This window comes from Pangasianodon hypophthalmus, chromosome 27 (genome assembly GCF_027358585.1).
Source record: "Pangasianodon hypophthalmus isolate fPanHyp1 chromosome 27, fPanHyp1.pri, whole genome shotgun sequence".
Lineage (NCBI taxonomy): Eukaryota > Metazoa > Chordata > Actinopteri > Siluriformes > Pangasiidae > Pangasianodon > Pangasianodon hypophthalmus.
In genome coordinates this window covers 3,205,855-3,228,607 of record NC_069736.1, presented here as the reverse complement: position 1 = coordinate 3,228,607, position 22,753 = coordinate 3,205,855, and the positions used below count along the sequence as shown (strand labels likewise).

At 36.5% G+C, this 22,753-nt stretch overlaps 1 protein-coding gene across 1 annotated transcript; it reads left to right on the top strand.

The window, feature by feature from the left end:
* Positions 1-7,903: 7,903 nt before the first annotated feature.
* On the top strand, positions 7,904-14,914 carry LOC113531598 (PR domain zinc finger protein 12-like). Its single transcript, XM_026922421.3, has 5 exons — positions 7,904-8,310; positions 10,928-11,118; positions 11,345-11,500; positions 12,056-12,170; positions 13,315-14,914. The coding sequence occupies exons 1-5, from the start codon at positions 7,926-7,928 to the stop codon at positions 13,743-13,745; spliced, it is 1,278 nt and encodes a 425-aa protein (XP_026778222.2). The 5' UTR covers positions 7,904-7,925; the 3' UTR covers positions 13,746-14,914.
* Positions 14,915-22,753: the final 7,839 nt, after the last annotated feature.

Genomic DNA, 22,753 nt, shown 5'->3' with positions numbered 1-22,753 from the left:
CTAAACTAAAGCTAAGCCATCAAGAGCAATGAAAACCTGTTATTGGAGTGTCGGGAGAGCACAAATGTGGAAACGCTGGCAAAAAGTGAGACAGTGATGTGTGTGGAAACTGAAATCCAATTGGACCATCTATGAAAGGATGAATTATACAAATTTAGAGTTTCTTTACAAACTATTGACAGAACAATTAATGCATTCAACAAATTACAAGTTTCGCATCAGTGTTAATTGACCAAAAAATTCAACACCTGCCCTTAGTCTACCATTGTAAGTGAATTCTGAGTAAATGGGTTGAAATTTTTGTCTGAAATTTTACATTCTTGTCCAAATACAGGTGTACATAATTAATGTAACTGCCAAGTGTGAACTTATGACATCACCACCAATTTTTAATTTTTTTTTATATAAAAACTTCGTTCTATCCTTTTACAACGTCACACTATAATAAGAGAACTTCTGGGGCTGACTGTGCTGCTGTGATCAAACATTTAACCCTCCTCTGGTGTCCTGTGGTACTACAGTGTAATTAATTTCTCCTTTTTTATTTTACAGTGAATTAGTGAAAAGTGGCATCTTGAATTTGTTTTACATATTAAACATTTTTCAAAGATTTAGGCTAGGTTAGAGTTAGAATTAGGTAATTCTAAAAGAATATTTTGCTACATTTTTGTTTCAGAAGATATCTTAAATATTTTTATATTTTGACACTACAACACTAACATTATAACACAAGGAGGTTAGGTTACTAGTTAGACTGTAAAATTGTTTCAGCATGTCCAATTGTGCACCAAAAAATGAGAACAGTACTGTAAAGAAAAGACAACTGTACAGAAAATGCTGCCAGTAAGTACTAACTTATTTTGGAATCTTTTGTGTGTGTGTGTGTGTGTGTGTGTGTGTGTCAGTGTGTCAGTCAGTGTATGTTAAGCCTATATTTGAATCCAGACCAATTTGTAAGGACACCAACCAACCTTTCCATAACTCTTACTCGCTCTTACTCTGCTTCAAACATGTAAAGCATGACATGGTTGGATTTTGTTTGATTCCATAAATACAGTCTTAAGAAATAGGTATTAATATTAATATTAATACCAACTCCTCCCCTAACCTTAAACTTTCTAACTTTTCCTGTGAACCATTTCAGTTAAAATTCACTCAATTGTAATTTGAACTTTCAATTAATTAAGATTATGATGTGATACCTCACATTTAATAAAGTACTGGTATTTAAGCACTGGGAATATCAGATTTCTTGTGATATGAAAACCTAAAAGGTTGTTGCTTTATAGCAGCGCTCAGGCCTGAAGGAGTCGGAGTGTTCGTGTCGAGAGTTATCTGAGAGTAAAATCGAGGCTGTTTCAATTTGCATGAGGTAATTTTCTCACACTTCTGCACGCACTGAAGTCTCCAGAACCATGATGGATCATTTCTTTATGCAATATATGTTGGATTTGTTGGTCAGATGAGGATCAGTGGAACACAAGAGCTTCATGTCATTCACAGACACGGATTTCTAAAAAAAAAAAAAAAAACTCGCCTCTGGGCTTCAAACTTGTGGGTTTTCATATTTCTCTGTCTGTGTGCGTGTGCATGTGTGTGTATGTATGCATGCTGGTGCACTGTAGCCTGTAGTGTTGGAATGATGGCAGGAAATGTTTCTTTAAAACGCTGATGGGAAACATGGGCTACGTCTTGTATTCTCTGTGATTGAGATCATATGGCACATGAAGAACCCATTTTTTGCTGCTGACACTTTCTATTCTTTCTTTTGTTGCTGACACTATCCAAAAATCCAATCTAAGCATCAGGCCTGTGCCTTAAGCTACATCTACTGTAACTAAACTACAATGTTTTACTTTATGAAGTGTTGAACAGTGGAAGATTTAAAAAAATTCATTGGCAAAATTTTCCACTAATAACAAATGTAGATGATCAGCCAGGACATGTTTAGTGTGTGAAGTTCTTTAGTTTGATACTGAAGCTACAAGGATAATGTGACAAACAAATGTTTCATTATAGCCTTCAACTGAGTATTGTACAAACTTTATGCCTAAAGCATAACACACTTGTATTCAGAGCTCGATTTGAGGAAGGATGCTAGTATAAAAGGTGACAAAATTCAAATTTTGGGTTAATGTCATCAAATCACGTTGAAAGCGCAAATAAAACACAAGACAACCTGTGGACTTTCTTTAAAGAGAAAAGGCGGGTATGAAAACCAGAGTTAACCAGTGAAGTAACTGGAGTTAATCAGGAATTTGGTGGTTTATCCTAATATTGTTTTAGGCTATGATGCATATATTTAACGTTCCATAAACACACTGGCTAGCTAGATTGGCTAGGTTGTTTAGGTTTGCCAAGACAAGGCTGATGTGTTCCCTCTCACTTTTAACCCACAGTTTGGCCACTGCTTATGTGAAATTGTGTCAACTACAGTGACTGAAAAAGAGTTTTCCCTATAGTCCAGAGATCATGAGTTTGAATCCCAACAGTACCACATCCATCTCTCAAGAGAGCCTGTGTGTGGGAGGAGCATAGCCTCTCTCCCCTGTCAATCACTGCAACACTAGCTAATCGTTTGCCATCTACATGCTCATGTATGAGGGTAGATAGCACTTTCCTCCAAGTCTGTTATGCTGCTCTGTGACACAGCATGAGCAGCAGTTCAAAAAGATGTCTTTGGCTGGCTTCACGTGTCTCAGAGTAAAAAGCCTTCAACCCTTCCAGTTGGTAGCTGTTGTATGACAGTGGAGAGCTGGCTGGTGAGTCGGAATTGGCAGTGAATCAAAGTGGCCCAAAGTTTTACAAAATTTCCAGGCAGTGTATGCAGGAAATACGTCCTCCTAAAAATAATTCTCAGCTGTGTTCTGTGATCCTGTGATATTTTCTAACAAATTTATTTGGTTGTATTTCACAAAAATCTAAACATATTAATCACAGTGATCCCAGCCAGGATAAAATATTTAATTAAAATGAATAAATGAGCATGGTAAAAGCATTGTGTCTCATCTGATACGCTCCAGTGTTAACCCTACGTTCACACTAGCAAGCAACAAGTCATTTGTGTCAATTGTAGTTTGTCTCTCGTGGCCACGTAGGCCGCAAAAATGGTAACTAATTGTAGGTAGGAAGGTGTCAGGAATCATTTGATCGAATCTTTTAGATTTGTCAATTTGCCACATCAGACCTAATTTACATACAATTGTAAAAATCTAAAAAAAAAAAATTGTCACATCGAACATGGACATAGAAAATGAACAGCTGCCTGTTGCTTGCTAGTGTGAACATAGGGTCAATCAGCATGGCCTTTCTTTTTTAAATCTGACCAGCCATGATTTTTTTTTTTGTTAGGCCCCACAGGATCCCCAGTCCCATGCACACCTCGGGTGTTAATATCCATATATCCGATATAAATTAATACAGAATTACTCTGCTATTTTATGCAACTGTTTATCTACAATTCACACTATGCTCAACTGCTACATACTATAAAGACACCAGACTTGTCTTGATTGATCGACTTTGTTTCATTTTAGTCCGAACTGTTCCTTTAAGAGCAACAGGTCGCATGCATTGTAAACAGCAGCTTTAGTAAGAAAAAAAAAAAACATTCATTCCTAATTGGATGCAACTATGTGATGAGTCTTTTCTGCCTTTGTTTTATTCAGAATTGCTTTACTTAAATCACTATATTGATTTCATGCTGCCACGTTGGCTGAATGTGTCCCAGTAGATACACTGTGTGGAGGATTTGCTATATTCAGATATTCAAATACCTTCTCTGGGCATTTTCCATTCAGGATGATATTTGGACGCAGCAGGAGCCTTCGATGCCAGAGAAGATCCTCCCTCCTGCTGACAGCCTGCAGCTGGTCCCTCATTCATACCTCCATTCTCCATCCTCTTGTTTTTTTCATCCTCTCTGAAATACGTCCATGGAGAAATGAAACATGTCTTAGTTGCTTTAATCTCATTTGGGGAGTGGAGTGGGAAAAAAAAAGTTGTGGGCTACCTGCCAGATCTTGAAAATACAGCCTACAGTGTTGTGTAGACTGAAAATACACGTTAACTCCTACAAGTTAATGCTCTAAACAAACAGGACTAAATATATAACAGCAAATATATTAACTGTAATAATAATATGATTTCTAAATAAATCAATTGGTCTGTCTGTGTAATTAGCCATTGCAATATCTTTCTCTTGAAATTTGCTTAGTTTTTTGTTCTTGTACTCCGTGGATGATGATTGGCCATATTCCCAGCATGCACGTTTCCATCCTGAATAAATAACATGTTTGTTAAATTTAATTCAATTACCCTATACAATATAAATATCCATATAAATATCTGCTTGTGTTAAATTAAATTAAATCCAATACTAAGGAGTGTTTGAAGTGTACTGATCTCCCAGTGTGTTTAACATGTGTGTGTGTGTGTGTGTGTGTGTGTGTGTGTTTGTGTGCGTGTGTATGTGTGCGTATTTCCACCTTAATCCCTTTTTAATGGGCATAAAAAAGATTCCCAAAGGATCGTCTCTGCTCCTGTATACAAAATGATAATGATTTACCACTAGCAAATTATACGGCTTAAATTATAGCCTTTATATAACACACATGCAAGTTCAGAATGAAATGATTTTGCCATTTTATGAGCTCTAACATGCAGTGAGAGGCCCAACTGTTGCTCTGTACATTTCAGCCCCACTCTGTTGCTGAGCACATATTACATGGGTAGTGGATCATTCTCAGCTCAGCAGTGACACTGTCATGGTTGTGTGTGCGTTTGTGTGTGTGTGTGTGTGTGGAGCTGGTATGAGTGTATTAGTTATAGCAGCGTTGCCGGGGTTTTAAACACCACAAACAGTCCACCAAGCCAAAATTCCCCAGCCAGTAGTGGTGCTGTGGTCAGAAAGTGACACTGATGAAGGCTAGGAGATGTGTGTATGGAAAACATGAGCTTTAGTGTCTAAGTGTAATGTTACACCTACAAGGTGACTAACAAGATTCATGCAAGCAAAGTTTTTTTAAAAGAACAGTTAAATAAATAAATGCTTACTCTAAATAAAAAAAAATCATTAATACTACTACTAATAATAATAATTTACTGTAAAGTTAATGCATTACTGTTTATTTTGAAATTCTTCTTCTTCTTCTTCTTCTTATTGGAATATATGAATAAAAAAATCTATTCATAACAAGCTAAATAAAAAAAAACATGGTTCTTTATAGCACCCTAAGAGTACAGTACGGATGCATATGACTCATAAAATGAGTCATAAAATTAATTCTTTAATTTATTTATTTGTCGATAATTGCCATTGTGAATAAATATGATTCCAGTAAACAATTTTGTACATGTGCTATTCTGTGACAGTACAGTCATATTCTGTCACATAAACACTATCAGAATTACCATTAATCCACCTACAGTATACACTCTCAGAAATAAAGGTAACAAACTGTACCTTTTCTTGTAGCTGCATAGGATGGTACCATCCAAGGTGCATGTTTTTTTTAGTGTGTATATATCTTTCACCTGGAAACATGGATATAGTGTACCTTTAAAATCATTTAAGGTATATAATTCGACCTTATGAAGCACTGATGCTCCTTTAAAGCTTTACACTAAAAGCTAATTAATGGTGCAAAAGATGTTCCCTTGATGGTACCACCCCAAACTGTACCAAAGTACCAAAGTATAGTTTAGTACCTTTGTTCCTGAGAATGTACAGCCTGCAAAGTGTCCTCTTGGACACACAGTCATTCCATGATATGCATTCTGTACAGGGTGGCATACATTATAACCCTATTCACTACCTGTTATTGTTCATTGTTGAGTTTCATAAAAGGCACTGGATATTTTCTGATATGGTCTTTCAGTTACATCATGACTCCTTCAAAGTGCACTACACAGTGACCAAGTTGTGATTTCGGACACAGCCACTTTGGGAGCAATGGGACTAGGTCCCTGCTTTAGTTATTCACATGCCAGGGCAAGTGCATCAAATCTTCTTGATTAAAAAAAAAAAAAAAAACACCGTGCAAGATTGATTTGCGCCACTTTTCACGCTGTGAATGGAGAGAGGGACGGGATAAAGATGTTCACCGAAAAAAAGTGCTCCTTTAAATCACTCTTTCCATCCAGGAAAACAGAGAGAAGCTCGACAAAAAGCTGAAGGCTTCATATGAACCACTATGAATATTAATCACCTTTTATAGGAGGATAGAGCTGGAGAAAAAGGAGCTTTGGAAAAGAAGGAACAATGCAGTAAAAGCGCACTGCTCTCTCTTTATGGATGTAAAACGCAAACAAGACACGAGATGAGAAAATCATGAGAAAATATGTAGCAGAGCCTCTCAGGGCTGGACTGCTGGGATTTCTTACTTCTTACTGAGTTTCATGATTAAGAAAGGAAAGTGAGGATTTATGTCCTTGCAAATAAAAATGCAGCTAATTTTGTTTTGATGCACAACTCACACGACCAAACAGTCACCACCAGCTGAATCCTGGATCCTCAGTATGTTCAGTGAAGCAAAAATGCGTCTTTGATTCAGAGTAACAAAATTTCCAAACCAAAATCCGAGCTTAATTTTTTAACTTCTGTTTCAACTTGTTCAAATACAAACTCATACAAACCGATCTGTATCAAGTGGTAGGGTGAGTTTAGGAAATTTCCACAGAATTTTGCAGTTTATGTGCATTAAAAAACAAAACAAAACAAAAAAAAAATAAAATAAAACAAAACTTGCGACTTTTTTTGTCTTTACTTTTTGTCTTTAGGTTGCATTTGTGTGACACCTGCGAACTGAACTTGATCCGAAATCTGTGGTGATTTTCCCACTTAATAATTAAATAAGAATAAAAATACACACGTCTGTACAGTATGTACACTACCTGGATTATTATGCAGTTTTATGGCACAGGTTCCCAGCCCTGGTCCTAGAAACCCCCTGTCCTGTACATTTCAGCATTTTCCACACTAATCAGCTAATTAACAGTGCTTCCTGAGATGAACTTGTGTGGAAAATGTGTAGAACAGATGGTTCTCCAGGACCAGGGTTGGGAACCTGTGGTCTGTAATGTAACAAGTTTTTGAGTTTTTTTGCACAAGTTGTGCAAAAGTCTTAACCACTGCATTAAGAATTGCTAAATTGATTGCAAGTGAAACATAAAACACATGCACTCTTAGAAAAAGGGTTCTTTGGGTTCTTTGTATAGTTATATACAGGTTCCTCCTTAAAGGGTTCTAGTTTGGGTAGTGAAACACTCAGAGAACCTTCAAGGGACAACCGAAGAACCTTTACACTAAAGGTACACTACATGTAAGCTGCATTCTCAGGTACAAGATATTCAAAACATATAGCCTTGCTGTACCAGCTTAATGATAGTGTAAAGTGCAATTTTGGTGTCTTTATTTCTGAGTGTTTGCCAAGAAAGAACCCTTTTTGGTGCCATATTGAATTAATTGTTCCATTTTCTTTACAGAGCCATAAACAACAGGTTCCTTTAGTGTGTTAGAAGGAACCATGTTTTCTTAATTTTGCTTGGTTTAAATAAATTTTATATCCTTTTTTTTTTTTTTTTTTTTTGATATATTACAGACTTCACCAGATTTCTTTCTAAGAGTGTACAATTAACAGTGAACAGAGCTGAGATTATTCTAATGTATCTAATATAAGCACAATATAACCACACTTTTTTCAGATTATATAAAGTTCCTCTTTCTCTATCTCTAATCTTTGATTATGTATCTGTCTCTCTTTCCACAAAGATGCGTGCGCGCACGCACACACACACACACACACTTCAACAGGGGGTTGTCCCCTACCTACCTACACGAAGAGTTTCCCCCTTCAGGAGAACAAGCCCATAAGGGAGGGAGGGAGGGCCATTAAGAGCTCATTAGAAACAGGACGCGCTCATATATGAGCCAGAGCAACACTCTGGAGCTGAGAAGGAATATCCTCTCTTGTGTTTTTTCCCCCTCTCCTGTCTTTTCTTTTCCTCTCCAGCACAGCGACATGGGCTCTGTTTTCCCAGCTGACGCGCTGAGGATGAAGTCCGGCTTCAAGTCTCCAAATGCGTCTCTGTGTGAAATCATCACCTCGGATGTCCTGCACAGCTTTCTGTACGGGAGATGGAGAAACGTGCTGGGGGAACAGCCTCATCACCACCACTACCACCACCATCATCATCATCATCCTCATCCTCACCATCCTCATCCCCAGCAGGTCTCTGAAGAGAAGCCGCAGCATCCCATCAGCAAGACCGCGTTCACGGCTGAGGTCCTGGCGCAGTCCTTCTCCGGAGGTATTTCAGCTCCTCAGCTTTATTCCACAGCCCTGTTCCTACTGCTCACATGCTCGGCAGCTTCTTCTAACATCTTCTTACATGCTTTAGGACTACATTTCAGCTAAAACATTTACAAATGCGAATCTCAAACTCTTTTACACCGTTACATTTTCCATGCTTATATGCGCAGGACATTTTTACAGGCTACACGAGAAACTTTTACAGTTATATTCCAGTCATATTTACATTTATATTAAACTAAAATTTTAACATCTAACCAGCAAAATGGTTTTAACACTTAAAATAATTAACCAGTTTGCCTTTAAATGTAAAAGCGAGTTCAGTAAAACCCACAGAGAAGGTTTTTCTCTCTAATATTGCGCAAAAGTCAAAACGACATTTTAAACAAATTAAGCTAAAAATAATGATTTTCTTTCAGTAGACTAAGACTTTTCGCGGATCAAATTAAATTTATGCAAATGATTTGGTACATTTTTAAAAAGAAATGATTATTTAGTCTTATCTAGCACATGTAGACTGACATGCACATAGTTAAAGGATAGAATGTGCGTTTTAATGCTCATGAACACATTTTTATAGTTTTGGAAACATTTGTAGACTAAAGATAGGATTTAATTTGTTTACACGTGAATTATGGAATAACAGTCACTAATTTGATCAACAGACTTGTTAGATATTAATAGCGCTGGTGTACTAGTGTTATGTATTATTATTATTATTATTGCTTTATTATTTAGGCTACATTTTGTAATCTTTTCCAATGTTTTATAAACCCTTTACTTATTATAGCTAATTATTTTAGATGTATTTATTGGACTGAAAAACAACCAGTTGTGATATATTTATTTTTTGGCTGGAGAAATTCTGAAGTGTGTTGCAGCAGCGTTAATAAAACAAGTCACGTGGAATCGTGAATATCAGGAATGAACAGGTTATTAACTTTAACAGAAATTATTTCAGCTTTTACTCTAAGTATTTACTCAGAACTGAATTGTAGACTTCACTGTCTAAAGAGAGTAACATGGAGCTATATGATGGGGAAAAACCCTCAAAGCCAGTGGTGGATCATATTAAAATACAGCCAATTAAGTCTTCATTAACATCTGCAGTGTTTCTTTAAGCACAGCTGGATAGAAACGATCAGCTGAAGAAGATCAACACTTGGAGAGCTGATTTATTCTCCAAGCAGAAATATCGAGCTGAACTTTCTTTCCCAAGCTCTCAGGCACGTTTTTATTCGTTTTACGCACAAAGCAGAAAGGCAGTAATGCATTTGGTTAACTTTGTGCTTTGACCTGAGAAACTTTCCACTCAAACAAAACTGTAGAGAGAAAGAAAAAGAAGTTCCCTTTCTTTTCACTTTTTTTTTTTTTTTTAAATCATTCATCAATCTCCAGAATCTTTTCCTGCGTTGGCAGCTAATCGCTCCTTTCTCTCTCTCTCTCTCTCTCTCTCCCTCTCTCTCTCTCTCTCTCTCTTCTTTCTTTCTGTGTCCTGAAAAGATGGCTGTTCCTCCTCTAATGCACCATGAAGGCCATTTCTATCGCCATTCACACCATGTCAGCCGTCTAATCGCCTTTTTTTCAGGGTTTTGTTTGTGAAATTCGCGGCTCTTTTAAAACAAGCTCTCGTTCATTCACAGCAAATTTATGGCTACAAAGTTTCTTAAAAGGATAATGAATTTGGAATTAGCCGAGCCCCCGGTTCTGCAGAGGAAAAACTAATGAATATCGCTGTGAGCCATGACAAATCGCTGGGCCTCGAGTAAACAGAGGAGCGTTTAACCTCCTTTTATACCACCGTCACGAATAAAAATTCTTCAGTGTGACATGAAATGAATTAAAGCTGCTGAACGAATCCTGAAGTGCAGAGATGTGTCCCTCTGACATTCTCCTGCACTATCCGTGAATTCAGTTAATCACAGGAAAATACCCGTATGTTAAAGCAAACGACCGCAAACAAACAAACAAACAAACAAACAAACTCGAAATGGTAGGCTGTTTGGTGCTGTATCTCACCAGGCTGATGTGTTTTTTAGCCTTAAAATTTAGTTGATTTATTGATTTGAACTTCTTCCTTTTTCAGAAATGTACACTAAACTAAAACAGCTTTATCATTTATTTTGCAAATTATGTAACTTTTCGAACTAAATGGACTATTGTCAAACGAAAAAAAACCACAATTTTTTTAAAAAATAAATTGTTTTTACCAAAAACATTATTTTTAATACTTTAGAAATATTTTTTACATTTATATAAAATATTAAAATCATAAATGTTAGCTATTATAAAATTAGCTTAAAAAATGTAAAATAAGTTTTAATGACAAAACAATCCTACTGTTTTATGTGACACTGAAAATAAAGAAATGAGCTATTAAAGAAGAAGAAGAAATAATTTCCTATATGTTTTTTTTTTTTTTTTTTTTTTTTTTTTTTTGCATGGAGCGTCTTTCTAATTTCTTGCAGTGTATTTTGAATTAACTTTTCATTTAACTTGTCATCGAAACACTATATATGTTAATCTACCCCCATGGATTTTTATTTTTTTTTGTACTTAATACATTGCACTAAATCCCATTATTCATGTTGACTTTTTGGCTTTTTCACCTCTAGAGGTTCAGAAGTTGTCCAGCTTGGTGCTGCCCAGTGAGGTGATCATCGCTCAGAGCTCCATCCCTGGAGAAGGCCTGGGCATTTTCTCCAAGACATGGATCAAAGCCGGGACTGAGATGGGTCCGTTCACTGGCCGTGTCCTCTATCTCCAGCACGTGGACCTGCTCAAGAACAACAACCTCATGTGGGAGGTGAGACACTTCCTTAGGCTATAAACTGTTTCCTAAATACATATCAATGATATACAATGAAGAATCAATCCCCAGTAAGTCTCACATTTGGACTTGTGAGGATCACCAATTTGTCCTGGTCTCCAGCTGTTCAGAAATTGATGTGCTGTTGTGCACACCTTTTCAAAAATACCCATGCCCTTACATGTCATTCATCATAATGTTTGTCCTCTGCACACGCTTATAGGTGTTTAATGAGGATGGGACAGTGCGCTGCTTCATAGATGCGAGTCAGGAGGACCAACGCAGCTGGATGACCTACATCAAGTGTGCAAGGAACGAGCAGGAGCAGAACCTGGAGGTGGTCCAGATCGGCAGCAGCATCTTCTACAAGGCTGTGGAGGTCAGAGACTCATCTTTATCAGTTTACCTCAGTGGACATCTGTCTTGGTTTGTCTAGGGCAGCGATGATTCAGTGGCTAAGGCATTGGGCTGATAACTGACAGGTTGTGAGTTTAAATCCCAGAATCACTGCTCAGTTGTAAACCTGTCTCAGTTGTAAGTCGCTTTGGATAAAGGCATCAGTCAAATATAATATATCTGCATTGCCCAACTATTTTTTAAGATAAGAGTAAGATACTCCTTTATTTGTCCCGCAGTGGGGAAATTGCATTTAGCAACAGCAGGGGTACAGTACAGAAAGAGTATGCACACAAGAACAAGATAGATTAAAAACTATTCTGTACATAAATGGCTTAAATAGTGCTAAAGCAAAAATCCTAACACAAAACAAAAAAGGGAGAGGGGTGTATACACATAAGTACAGGTTGGTTGAGAAGTACAGGTTGGTTTTATACACAGATGCATGTTTTCATCTTTGAGACAAATTATTTTAAAAATATGTAATTGAGAATGTTATTTTTGATTAGTAAACTATTTGAATTTTGTCTTTATTTAGACTATTCCTCCTGACCAGGAGCTGCTCGTTTGGTATGGGAATTCACACAACACCTTTCTGGGAATTCCTGGTGTTCCTGGCATTGAGGATGAGCATCAGAAAAGAAACAGGAATGGTAAGTGTGATGAAAGAGGCTGTATGTGTTTTTGTGTGAATTATGTGCATCACTCCTATTGAGGTTTACCAAGGATATAAGAGGAATTATGCTCATTAACCTTACATTACATGATGGAGAAAGAGATGATGATCTTGGAATTCTCTTTGCAAGGTCGCCCTCTACTGGTGATCCATGGTATAACAATTAAATTACATTGTGCTCTGCTTAACAAAAGCAGTACCTTGTTTCAGAGACTCAGAACAAAGCTATCAGCTGTAATTTTTTGGATGTATTGCCTTATCAGATGTATTGCCTTATACCTGCTTGTTCACAATCTAAAAAATAAAGTTTCTCTAGCCTGATATCAAAGAACAACCATTTTTTGGTTTCACAAAGAATCGTTATCCACATTTAAGATGCTACAAAGAAAAAAAAAATCCCATCATAAATGTTACTATTATGTGAGAGATCTTTGTGGTAGAACATGATTATTCAGTCTATTATGGCAAAAAGTAGTTGAAACATTATGGAATGAAATGGCTTTAAGGAACTTAAAAGAGCTGTAGATAGTTTTCCTACAGCATTGCAAAAAGTTGCAAGGAATCTTTTTGTGCACCTTAAAGGTTTTTTGGCCAGTGTTTTCACACCCTAAAATAAATACTATCTCATTTAGAAGGGAGAATAACATAAATGTAATATATGGTTCCTTATTTTGTTCAAATGTGTCCATTTCAATGAAGAAAATCCCATAATTCTAAAGTTTTTGCACCTTAAAAAATGACATTTCCCCCATCAAAGCTTTATGAACCTCTCATATAGTGAACTGAAGAAATGTTATGATGTCTTCATCAAATATTGCAAAATGAAGTAAAAGCCATTCCTATGTTACCTTCCAAAGTTTCTTGTTTTCTGCTCCAACACACAATTTAACCCTTTAAATTCCTGAATTATTATTCAGATCTTTGAAGCACATCATACAGAGAAACTAATGGGAAAGGATTATAATTACAAAAAAAAAAAAGGATGATAAGAATGTAGGGGGTCAGTCTTTTTAGATGAGTTCATCAAGGCCTTCAGAATCATCAGAATATCAGAGTTAGTTGGAGCTTAACTCTAAAAAGATTTCTGTTACAAAATACAACCCTGTTGTCTCTCCTCCCAGATGATTCCCACTCAAGCGACAGCAATTCTTCAACCTCCCCTTCCTCCACGTCCTCGTCAGCGTCCAGCCGCATGCGCTGTGTCATCTGTCACCGTGGCTTCAACTCACGCAGCAACCTGCGCTCTCACATGCGCATCCACACACTGGACAAACCCTTCGCATGTCGCTTCTGCAACCGGCGCTTCAGCCAGTCATCCACGCTGCGCAACCACGTGCGCCTGCACACCGGCGAGCGCCCCTACAAGTGCCACGTGTGCCAGAGTGCCTACTCGCAGCTGGCAGGACTCCGTGCGCACCAGAAGAGCGCCAGACACCGGCCAGCAGGCACCAATACAGAAACCAGGCAGCCATCTCCTGTCTCTCCATCACAGATGGCCTCCATGGTGCAGACGGTGCCACTGGTGCACCACATAGCCACCATGGTGCTCTGAAGAGTGCAGAGACACGTGACTGGACATTTACACCGGGTCGAACAATGTTGCACTTTTGCACTTCCTCCTCAAATGTAGTGCATTACAAAATCAGATTCAATACATGCACAGTACAATCTTGGTTATGAGCTGGATCAGAATATTTTGGTTATGGATACCAGGACTTAGTCTGGGTTTTAGTCTATGCTAGCTGTGTTATTCCAAAAGAAATCAAGATACTGTAGCTTGTATCCTAATCACTTTGTCCTGGTCTCTGCACATGCATGTCTATGACTCAAAGACTTGTATGTAGAAGTTAGTCATTTTTCTGACCAAAAACTCTTAAAGAGATGATTTTGGACAATATAAAATCATGATATAGGTTATGGGGGATCATCTCTACTTTCTGGAAAGCTAGCATCAGTGGTTAGTCAGTGGTTGTCCTTTTATAATGTCATTAGCATCCTGTAATCATGTATGCAGTGCATTCCAGATATAATATGACTCACTTATTAAAGGAGCAGTTTGTAATTTTAGCACCTTCTGCTATGTGCAAAGGATTTGTTTTGCAATAAAGCACTGACAAGCCTTCCCTTTCTTCCCAACTGACAGACTCAAATCTCTGTGTTGAATCTACATACACCTCCTGTGTTGCCTTTTAAGGAAAATGACAGAGCTGAGCAACTCTCTTATGACTAGAGGCAGAGCTAATTTCTGGGCCAGAAAAAGTGTAAACAGAAGCCTAAAACAAAGATACTAGACAGATCCACTGGATAGCAATGTTGGGAATAATAGGTTCTCTAAAGTATCTTTAAAATTCTAAGTGTAGAAAAACATTTGCCACTTGCAAACTGCACCTTTAATATGAGCATAAACTCATCATCCCCACTGTGGATTAAAACAGCACTGTGTACTCTAAAAAAAATGATACTGGATGCCTTAATTCCCGAACCTGACTGTGGTGATTATTTCCGGGTGCATTATTTAATGCAGATTTTCTCCTCTTCAGTGTGACCTACACAGTGACAGTTATTCAGGAATGCAGAACGGTTAGGAAGAAGGATTATATCATTAAAAAATGTAGATAATGTGAATATGATGTGACTATGTACAAGCTGCGTACACACACACACACACACACACACACACACACACGCATGGACACACACAAAATACATTTGCTTACACAAAGGTGTGATCTAAAAAAACCCTGTGTCTGATGTAAATATGTTTGTATGTCTCATTTATTGTTAATAAAATCAACTGATTATACTATATACACTTGAATCACATTATTTTGGAATATCTATCTATCTGTCTATCTATCAAACCTCTACTTCTACTTCAGATTCATTTTGCCTTTATGAACGTATTTAATGCATTGTCACTGTAATGATGATTTGTCCTTGGTGTGTTTCCTGATATTAAAAACAAACTGATATGAAGAGCAAACACTTAGAACACACAAAAACTTTGACCTGAAATTTACATGAAGTTGATCTATTAATCCGGTTACACAAAACTGTACACTGAAAATAATCAGGATTTTATTGAATCCATATTTACAAAAGGGTTCTTGGCTTCTTGAAAGGAAGTGCTTGGACCCCTCTGTAATGGGGAAAGACTGTGTTATGGGTTCCCAGAGAGGAACAACTGGAAACGGTGTTCTAGATTTGACCTTTTAGATGTACACTTTACAGATTTACAATTAACACGAATTTACGAAATATCAGCATTTATTAAATGGACTGAGATTCTCAGAGGAAGGAGTTTTAAAACACTGTATTCAAACCAGTATAACGATAGAAATATATTTACTGTTCAACGCAGTAGTCTGTGAGGTATTTTGTTAAATATTTACAGTTCTGAGACTATACTGTATTAAAACTCTTTACTGACTAGCTACAGTATCATTAACTTTACTGTAAAACTAGCCGCTACTTATAGCATTGAATTGAAGCAGCAAGGGAACTTTGTCTGGCTAATTTTACATTTTCTTCCATTATTTTGTCATCCTAAATAATAATAAAAAAAGCGTTACTTCAGTTATTTTAGTGAAGCAACAAGTTTAAACTGTTTAAACCGTTAACCTAGCTAAGCAGCTAACGTTTGCTAGCTAGCCTTATATTTTTAAGATAAACTGTATAGATTACTTTTCTCTCTCACTCTCTCTCTCTCTCTGTGTGTGTGTGTGTGTGTGTGTGTGTGTGTTATTCAGGACTGTGAAGCATTGATTTTATGTTTGTTATCATCATTGTTAATTTTTAGCAGTTACTACTGAGTAACTTTGTTTTGAAATGATTGCGTTCAGATTTTTTGGTTAAGATGAAACTACTGTGTAAAGCTGTCAATGTGTTGTCCTGTAAAAAATATTTATTTGAATTATAGTGCAATGTGCCATTACTGAGAAATATCACAGTAACAATGTTGTAGATATGAATTACAGTAAAAACCTGACAACTCTGCTGCCTGTTCTAAGTTAATGCAAATTTACATGGTATATTACAATATACTTCATATCATTAAAGTATTAAGTATTAAAGTATGAAAGTAGTATTAAATGTGAAGCTAATGCTTTTACACGGAGGTGTCATGTTCCCAGGTGACCGCTAGGTGGCAGCAGAGTGGCGCAGATTTCCATCAGGTCACAGCTGAAGTGATTTCTGTTAGATTTTGATTTCTGTACTGTGTAACTGATTAGCATGCTTATTAGACATCAATATGGATAACGGTTCATTTTAATATTTTACTGTTTTATTTTTTTCGCCAAAGCTGTCTGGCGAAGAAGTAAATGTACCCTTACACAAAACACAAACAATCACCCAAGACATTTGTTAGCTAAAAAGCTAATGTAAGGGAAGCTTATTGCTAGCAGCTCAGCATTGAGCAAACTGCAAGTCTAAATCATCACACATCCCTCAGAAGTTTAATAAAACAGAATATTTATATACAATCATACTGTAACTATATTGCATTTAAATCTCTGTGTCTACAGTTCGATACATTAAGCATATCATAAGCCTAAATACTAAGCCTTAATGTAAGATTAGAAAAACACATGCTAATATGATACTATTTGACCTAAAATGAAATTTAAACTCTACTTTAACACATGATGTACATCAACATTCAAGTACCAAGCACAGCCCAAAGACTGAACTGTAGACAGAGGGATTTTTGAGGAATGTGTGTGATGATTTAGATGCAGAAGTTAATCTGATAAATTCTGCAAACTGCAGAGTTTCCAGGTCTCAAAAAAAGCTTCAGAAAAATTTCCACCCCAACTACATCTGAGAAACCACAAAGTGACATGAAATTAGTCTAAAATGTTCAGAAACTGGAAAAGGGAGATGCATTTTTCTGCTTTTTGGTACAAATTGATGTTCCTGTGTCAGCTAGCTAGTTGATGTCATATGACATTTTATACTTTTTATCCATTTATAGTTAAATCTAATGTTGTGGAATGCCTACAAAGCATGTTAGTTTCTGTTATCACTATACTGTAGCAGTTATACACAGTCATTCTCTCACTAGCCTCTCTGTTTTCACTCTTTTAAAGTTAATGAGAGAAAGAAACACAGCTTGTCATGTTACTGAGAAAGCAAAAAGCGTAAACTCCTCTGTCCTGAAAATGTCAGAAACCTTAAAGTTCCAGCTTTAACTTTAAACTTTAATTCCATAAATGTTAAACATCTCCTTGTAGAAAACATCACAAAATTAAAATGATACATTTCCTTTGTTAAATAACAACACATCTATTTAAATCCATTTATTATTTGTCAGGTCAACGCCCGCATCCACAGAGAACTCTGTTTCCCAGAACACAACGTGGCCTACTAATATGGCCACCATGGACTACACATCCCAGCACCCATGGACTTTGTCACGTTCACACTCGCCTTACTTCTAATCACACACACCTGAACATAATCACTCCACACAGTATTTAAGGACTCCAGGTTCACACTCATATTGTGAAGTATGTGCTCAGTGTGCATGTACCTGGTATTACCAAGCTGGTCTTCATACAGTGTGTTGATCTTTGTGCTTTCCCTGGTTTTTGCTATTGAGTTTTGCCCTGTTTATATAGCTTGAGGGTTATGACCTTGCTCAACAATTTGGCATGTTATCTAAAGTGGATGTTCCAGTGAGAACTCTAACTACACACTGGGATAGAGCATGCCACTGAAGATTAAATTAAATACGATTTATGGCAACTTGCAAAAACAAACAAACAAACAAACAAACAAACAAAAAAACCTTTGCACAAGATGCCAAAAAAAAAAAAAGTAGAGGGTTTGGCTGTGAAGTGAGTGATGGATGTGAAAAAACATGTTGAATAGCTGTGAAGTGTGTGATGTATGTGAAAAAACATGAATAAGCAGATGAGAAGGGAAACCATGAAGAGTGAAAAGTGAAAAGGGAGGAAGAAAAATGTGAATAAAGCAACTTGTCCTTGGATGAAAATGAGTTGTTAAACCTGTGGCAGCTGAAATAATCATCTGAAGAGGCCTATGTGGTGTGTGTGTGTGTGTGTGTGTGTGTGTGAGAGAGAGAAAAACTTTACAAAGAGCATGTTGACCTTTTACCTTTTATCCTGAATGAAAATCCCCAATAGACACAGCGGTGATCATTCTTGATTTTTATTAACATTGGGATTCAACAATGGCCATTTTCCACCAAGGCCTGTGGTGTCCATTTTGTGCTGCTCACTGGCTTGTGGGAGGAAAAGCATGGATACAGAGAGGGTGATGCACATAAAAAGTGAACAAAAATCACACATATGAATAAATCCAAAACCATATACTTAGTGTATATCCTGGACACCACTTGGGGACTTTTGCCTTTTTCTAAAAATCACATGTAAAAGTGAAGTGAAATCCCATAAAGCAATGCAGGAGGGTCAGTGCACTCCTAAAAAAAAATTATGGCTAGTCATAACAATAAAGAAGCCATATGTTAAGACATCTTCATGACTCATTAGTTTTAGTTAGTGAAGTTCTCTTTTTGTTGTGAAATTTGATTGTGTGTGTGTGTGTGTGTGTGTGTACCAGGTTTCTTTCAGCTGTGACCCAGCTGCAGCGTCTGAGTCACAGATGCCCTTGGTGATGAATTACCAATGTTCTTTCCTTTTGTCAACTTAGCACACAACATCTTTTTCCATGTGTGTATGGATCTGTATTATTATATTTATATTCTATACTTACACTACAGACTATACGGTCAGCTCCATTTTGTACACAGAAGGTACAAATCGACGTTATAAAATTAATATTACATGAAATGATTATAAATGTTCCACTCAAACGACAGAGTAAACTGTGCTGAAAAACATTCTCTCTTCTTTCATTCTATGCCAAATTTTTGGCACCCTTCAGAAGAAAATTTGCCAAAAAAGGATGATGTGCATACTGGTTCATTTTACCCATATTTCTTATGAAGGACACCAAAAAATTGAGTTGACTATGTATTAAGTATCGTCATCCATTTCCATCTGATGAACCAGTTAGCTAATAGCACAGCAAGTTTTTTAGGATTCACCAGAAGAACTACAGCAGTTTATTTAACAACAGGCTTCATTCAGATCCTTCAAAATCATACCAGAAAAAAGAACAATTTCTACTAAACAACATTCAACCAATATTAAAAAACAATCATCAGTTAACTATGTTTAAATGCACAAAAATGTTTCCATGTTAGTCTGGGTGCCTGAATATAGGAGTATTAGTTGGGGGTCGTGGGTGGCTTAAACTTGAATTTAACCCAAATAAAACATATGGATCAAGCAGATATTGGCTGGATTAATATTAAATTTGATTGGAACATCTAAGCACTTTCATCACTACATCAGTTCTAGGTATAAGTTTTATTGTAAGGAGATGTTTATTTAAGATTTGTATCTATGATTTTTTTTTTTGTATTACTAAATTGAGAGGTTTGTGAGGGTATGACTGTTTATAGCTAGAGAACAATAATTAACTTGTTCCATAACATTAAATGGATAAAAAGTACAAGGTGTCATTCTTTAATAAATAAAAATCTGTAATCATTGGTAATTTGCTATGATTTAAGAGAAATAAAACACTTTTAAAATAAAACACAGTAATGCCTCTTCATCACACCATGCTATCTCTGATTTTCTATAACAGCCGATCTGTCAGGTTTTATTGCTTAAATAATCTCTTGAGCTGATTTTTGTGAAAAGCTAAAAAGAAATAGATCAGAGGCCTGATTAAAAAAAACTTTCCAGCCATATTTAAGCATGTTAAATACAATTTGTTTTTTATTTAGATCAAGTAACAAATGAAGACGGCTGAGTTTCTCAAAGACAGCAGCACAATGGTCATCACACTGCACACTCTCTCTACCAGTTAAGAAGATCTGAACTACAATGCGTTGAGAAACCTGGGCCCAGATCGTCTTCTTCAGTGGCCATGTGGAATAGACTGGTCCTGCTGATGTGTCATTTGATGCTTGTATGATTTGTGTTTGATGCAAATCCATTAACGCAATGGAACATGGAGTTCCTTCTAGCTGCCACATAGAAGCCTGACTTTTTGGCCCTTTCTCTTTCTCTCACTGTTTGTGCTTTTTGTGTTGTGACCTGATGCTGATTGTGTTGATCAGCTTCTTAATATGAATGTGCTACTCTCGCTACTTTCTACTGTATGTGGCACATTTATAAAATATAATTAAGGCTTGAGGGAGGAATTGATTGTTTCAATGTGTTCCTCATTAAGATGTTTTAAACAATTGCAAAATGATAAAATAGCCAAAAATCATATTACAGCATTACATTGAATCCCACAGGTTGTTGCTGCCTCGCATAGATATGAGTCATTAGATGCGTTGCGTGAATACTGAGAGCAATTAGAATAATACATGCAGCTGTTTGTGCGCATAATTGATTAATTTCTGATGCAACTAATTCCACACACTCCAATTGACATTTATCTATTTGGCAAACGCTTTCAGTCAAAAAGACCTGAGAACTGAGCAGCTGAATTGGGGCTTATCATTGTCCTGAGATACATAGAGTACATTTGCTGTTAATTCCTTTTATGTTGCACATTATTACTATTATTACTTTTTCGGAAACTAATAGTAAATATATGTAGGTAGTTTAGGAGTTAAGGAAGTAGAACACTTGCACACTTTGTCCCTGAGATTTGCATCCCAGTCTGTCCAAGTGGTAAAAATACACTTACATGCAAATCGTCCTATCTATCTATGGGATTTTAATTTTAAACACCTTGATCAAATAGGCTGTCATTCTATGTTGCTTTATTAATGAGTGTAAATTATTTGATTAATGTGCTTCATCACACATAATATGTTTCATAAATTAACGTTAGTAATTTAAGCTTTTCTATTTTATGCACTTTGAGATTTCAGACTTAAAATGACAGAAGAATATCTAGGTATTTATGTGCCAGTCTGGGAAAACACTTCACATGGTCATATTTTGACATTTTCTATTTATATACAGTTCTGTGCAAAAGTCTTAGGCACCCTTTTTTTTTTTTAGTACAAACTTTGTTATAGATTTTTATTTTATGCCTTCTACGTTATCGAGCCAGTACAAAAACATTTTAAATTTCTAAATATTAGTTTTCCAGCACAAAATTAAATGTTACAGAAAACTGTTTGTATGTCAGTAAAGAAAGCAGCATATTACATAAGAGACACTTTTCAGACAAAAAAACATAATGAAGGCTGCTGGGTTTCGCTGCAGAAATAAGAAGCAAGTTCGACAGTCAGAGTCTCCAGAAGAACTGTGGCTGCTTCTGCAAGATGCTCAGTAACACTTACAGCTCATTTCCTTATAAAACTGCACACACTGTACCTGAGACTACTCTTTTTTTTAAAGCAAAGGTTCATCAAACCAAATATTGATTTTGTTTCATTTATTACTGTTTACTGCTCTTTATAGTATTTTTAAAAAAAATGTTTCTCCTTGAAAAGGGAGAAAGTTAAAGATCTGATTCCAGATTCACTAAATGATGCCCTGTCTACCTCTACATTTATAAGCTAATCTACTGATGGAAAAACATCACTGCCAAATTAAAGAATTATATGTGTACAGTGGGGAACGAGTTATCACTTTGATTATCTGTCGCTGCCTCTGTCTCATCACATGAATTAAAAGTCAGTCGTTGCGTTTAAACACAAGTTTCATCGTCATCTCTTCAGTCCACGGATCTCTTTTGTTCTATTGACTAAATTTCTTGTATTAGGTCATTTGACCATTTTGTGTAAGAGAGGACATTTTGACAGTCTTCTTAAAGTAGAAATGTCAATGTGTTTTTGGTCAATTCAGTTTCAGCATTTTCCAGAAACACACATATATTTCAATAACTAAAACATGTGTTATTACCTAATAAACATCATTTCACTTTTCTGCACTACAAATCCAAACCCAGTGTTATGTACTTAAAGATGTACAAACTGCTCTGTAAAGACATTTTATTCATGTGGCCCTTTGCTCTTCTGCAACCGTTCTGCCACACACCTGACCTTGGGCTGACAAATAAACAGACTACCACCCTATCAGTACTGAAGGACCTACACGATCCTATACAGCCATGAATTATGCATATCATTAGCTCACATGCACCGACATACATTTTGTGCAAGAGATCTGCATCCTAAACTGGCTAAAAGTTAAAACGGTGCTTTAACAGTGCACATATCTACACCTACTTATTAAACCTGTGACACTTCAATATTGTTAATAATGACTGTTATCCTTACTCATAAACAGGAAGTAGACTCTAGAAAGAAGCATGGGCTGGTTAATTTACATTCTGTACATTTTGACTAATGATTTGTTTTAAAAGGAAAAAAAATGTAATAAAATAGCAATTGAACGAATAGGTTGGAATTACATTATTGTGTTCTCTCCATTTTTCTTTGAAAGTGTCTATTGTTTGAATGAGTTGAACCATCCATTGTTGGCACTGAGGGACCACTTCACTAGGACAAGGTGACGACGTGGGAGGGGGAGTATCCGTTGGCAACAGTGATTG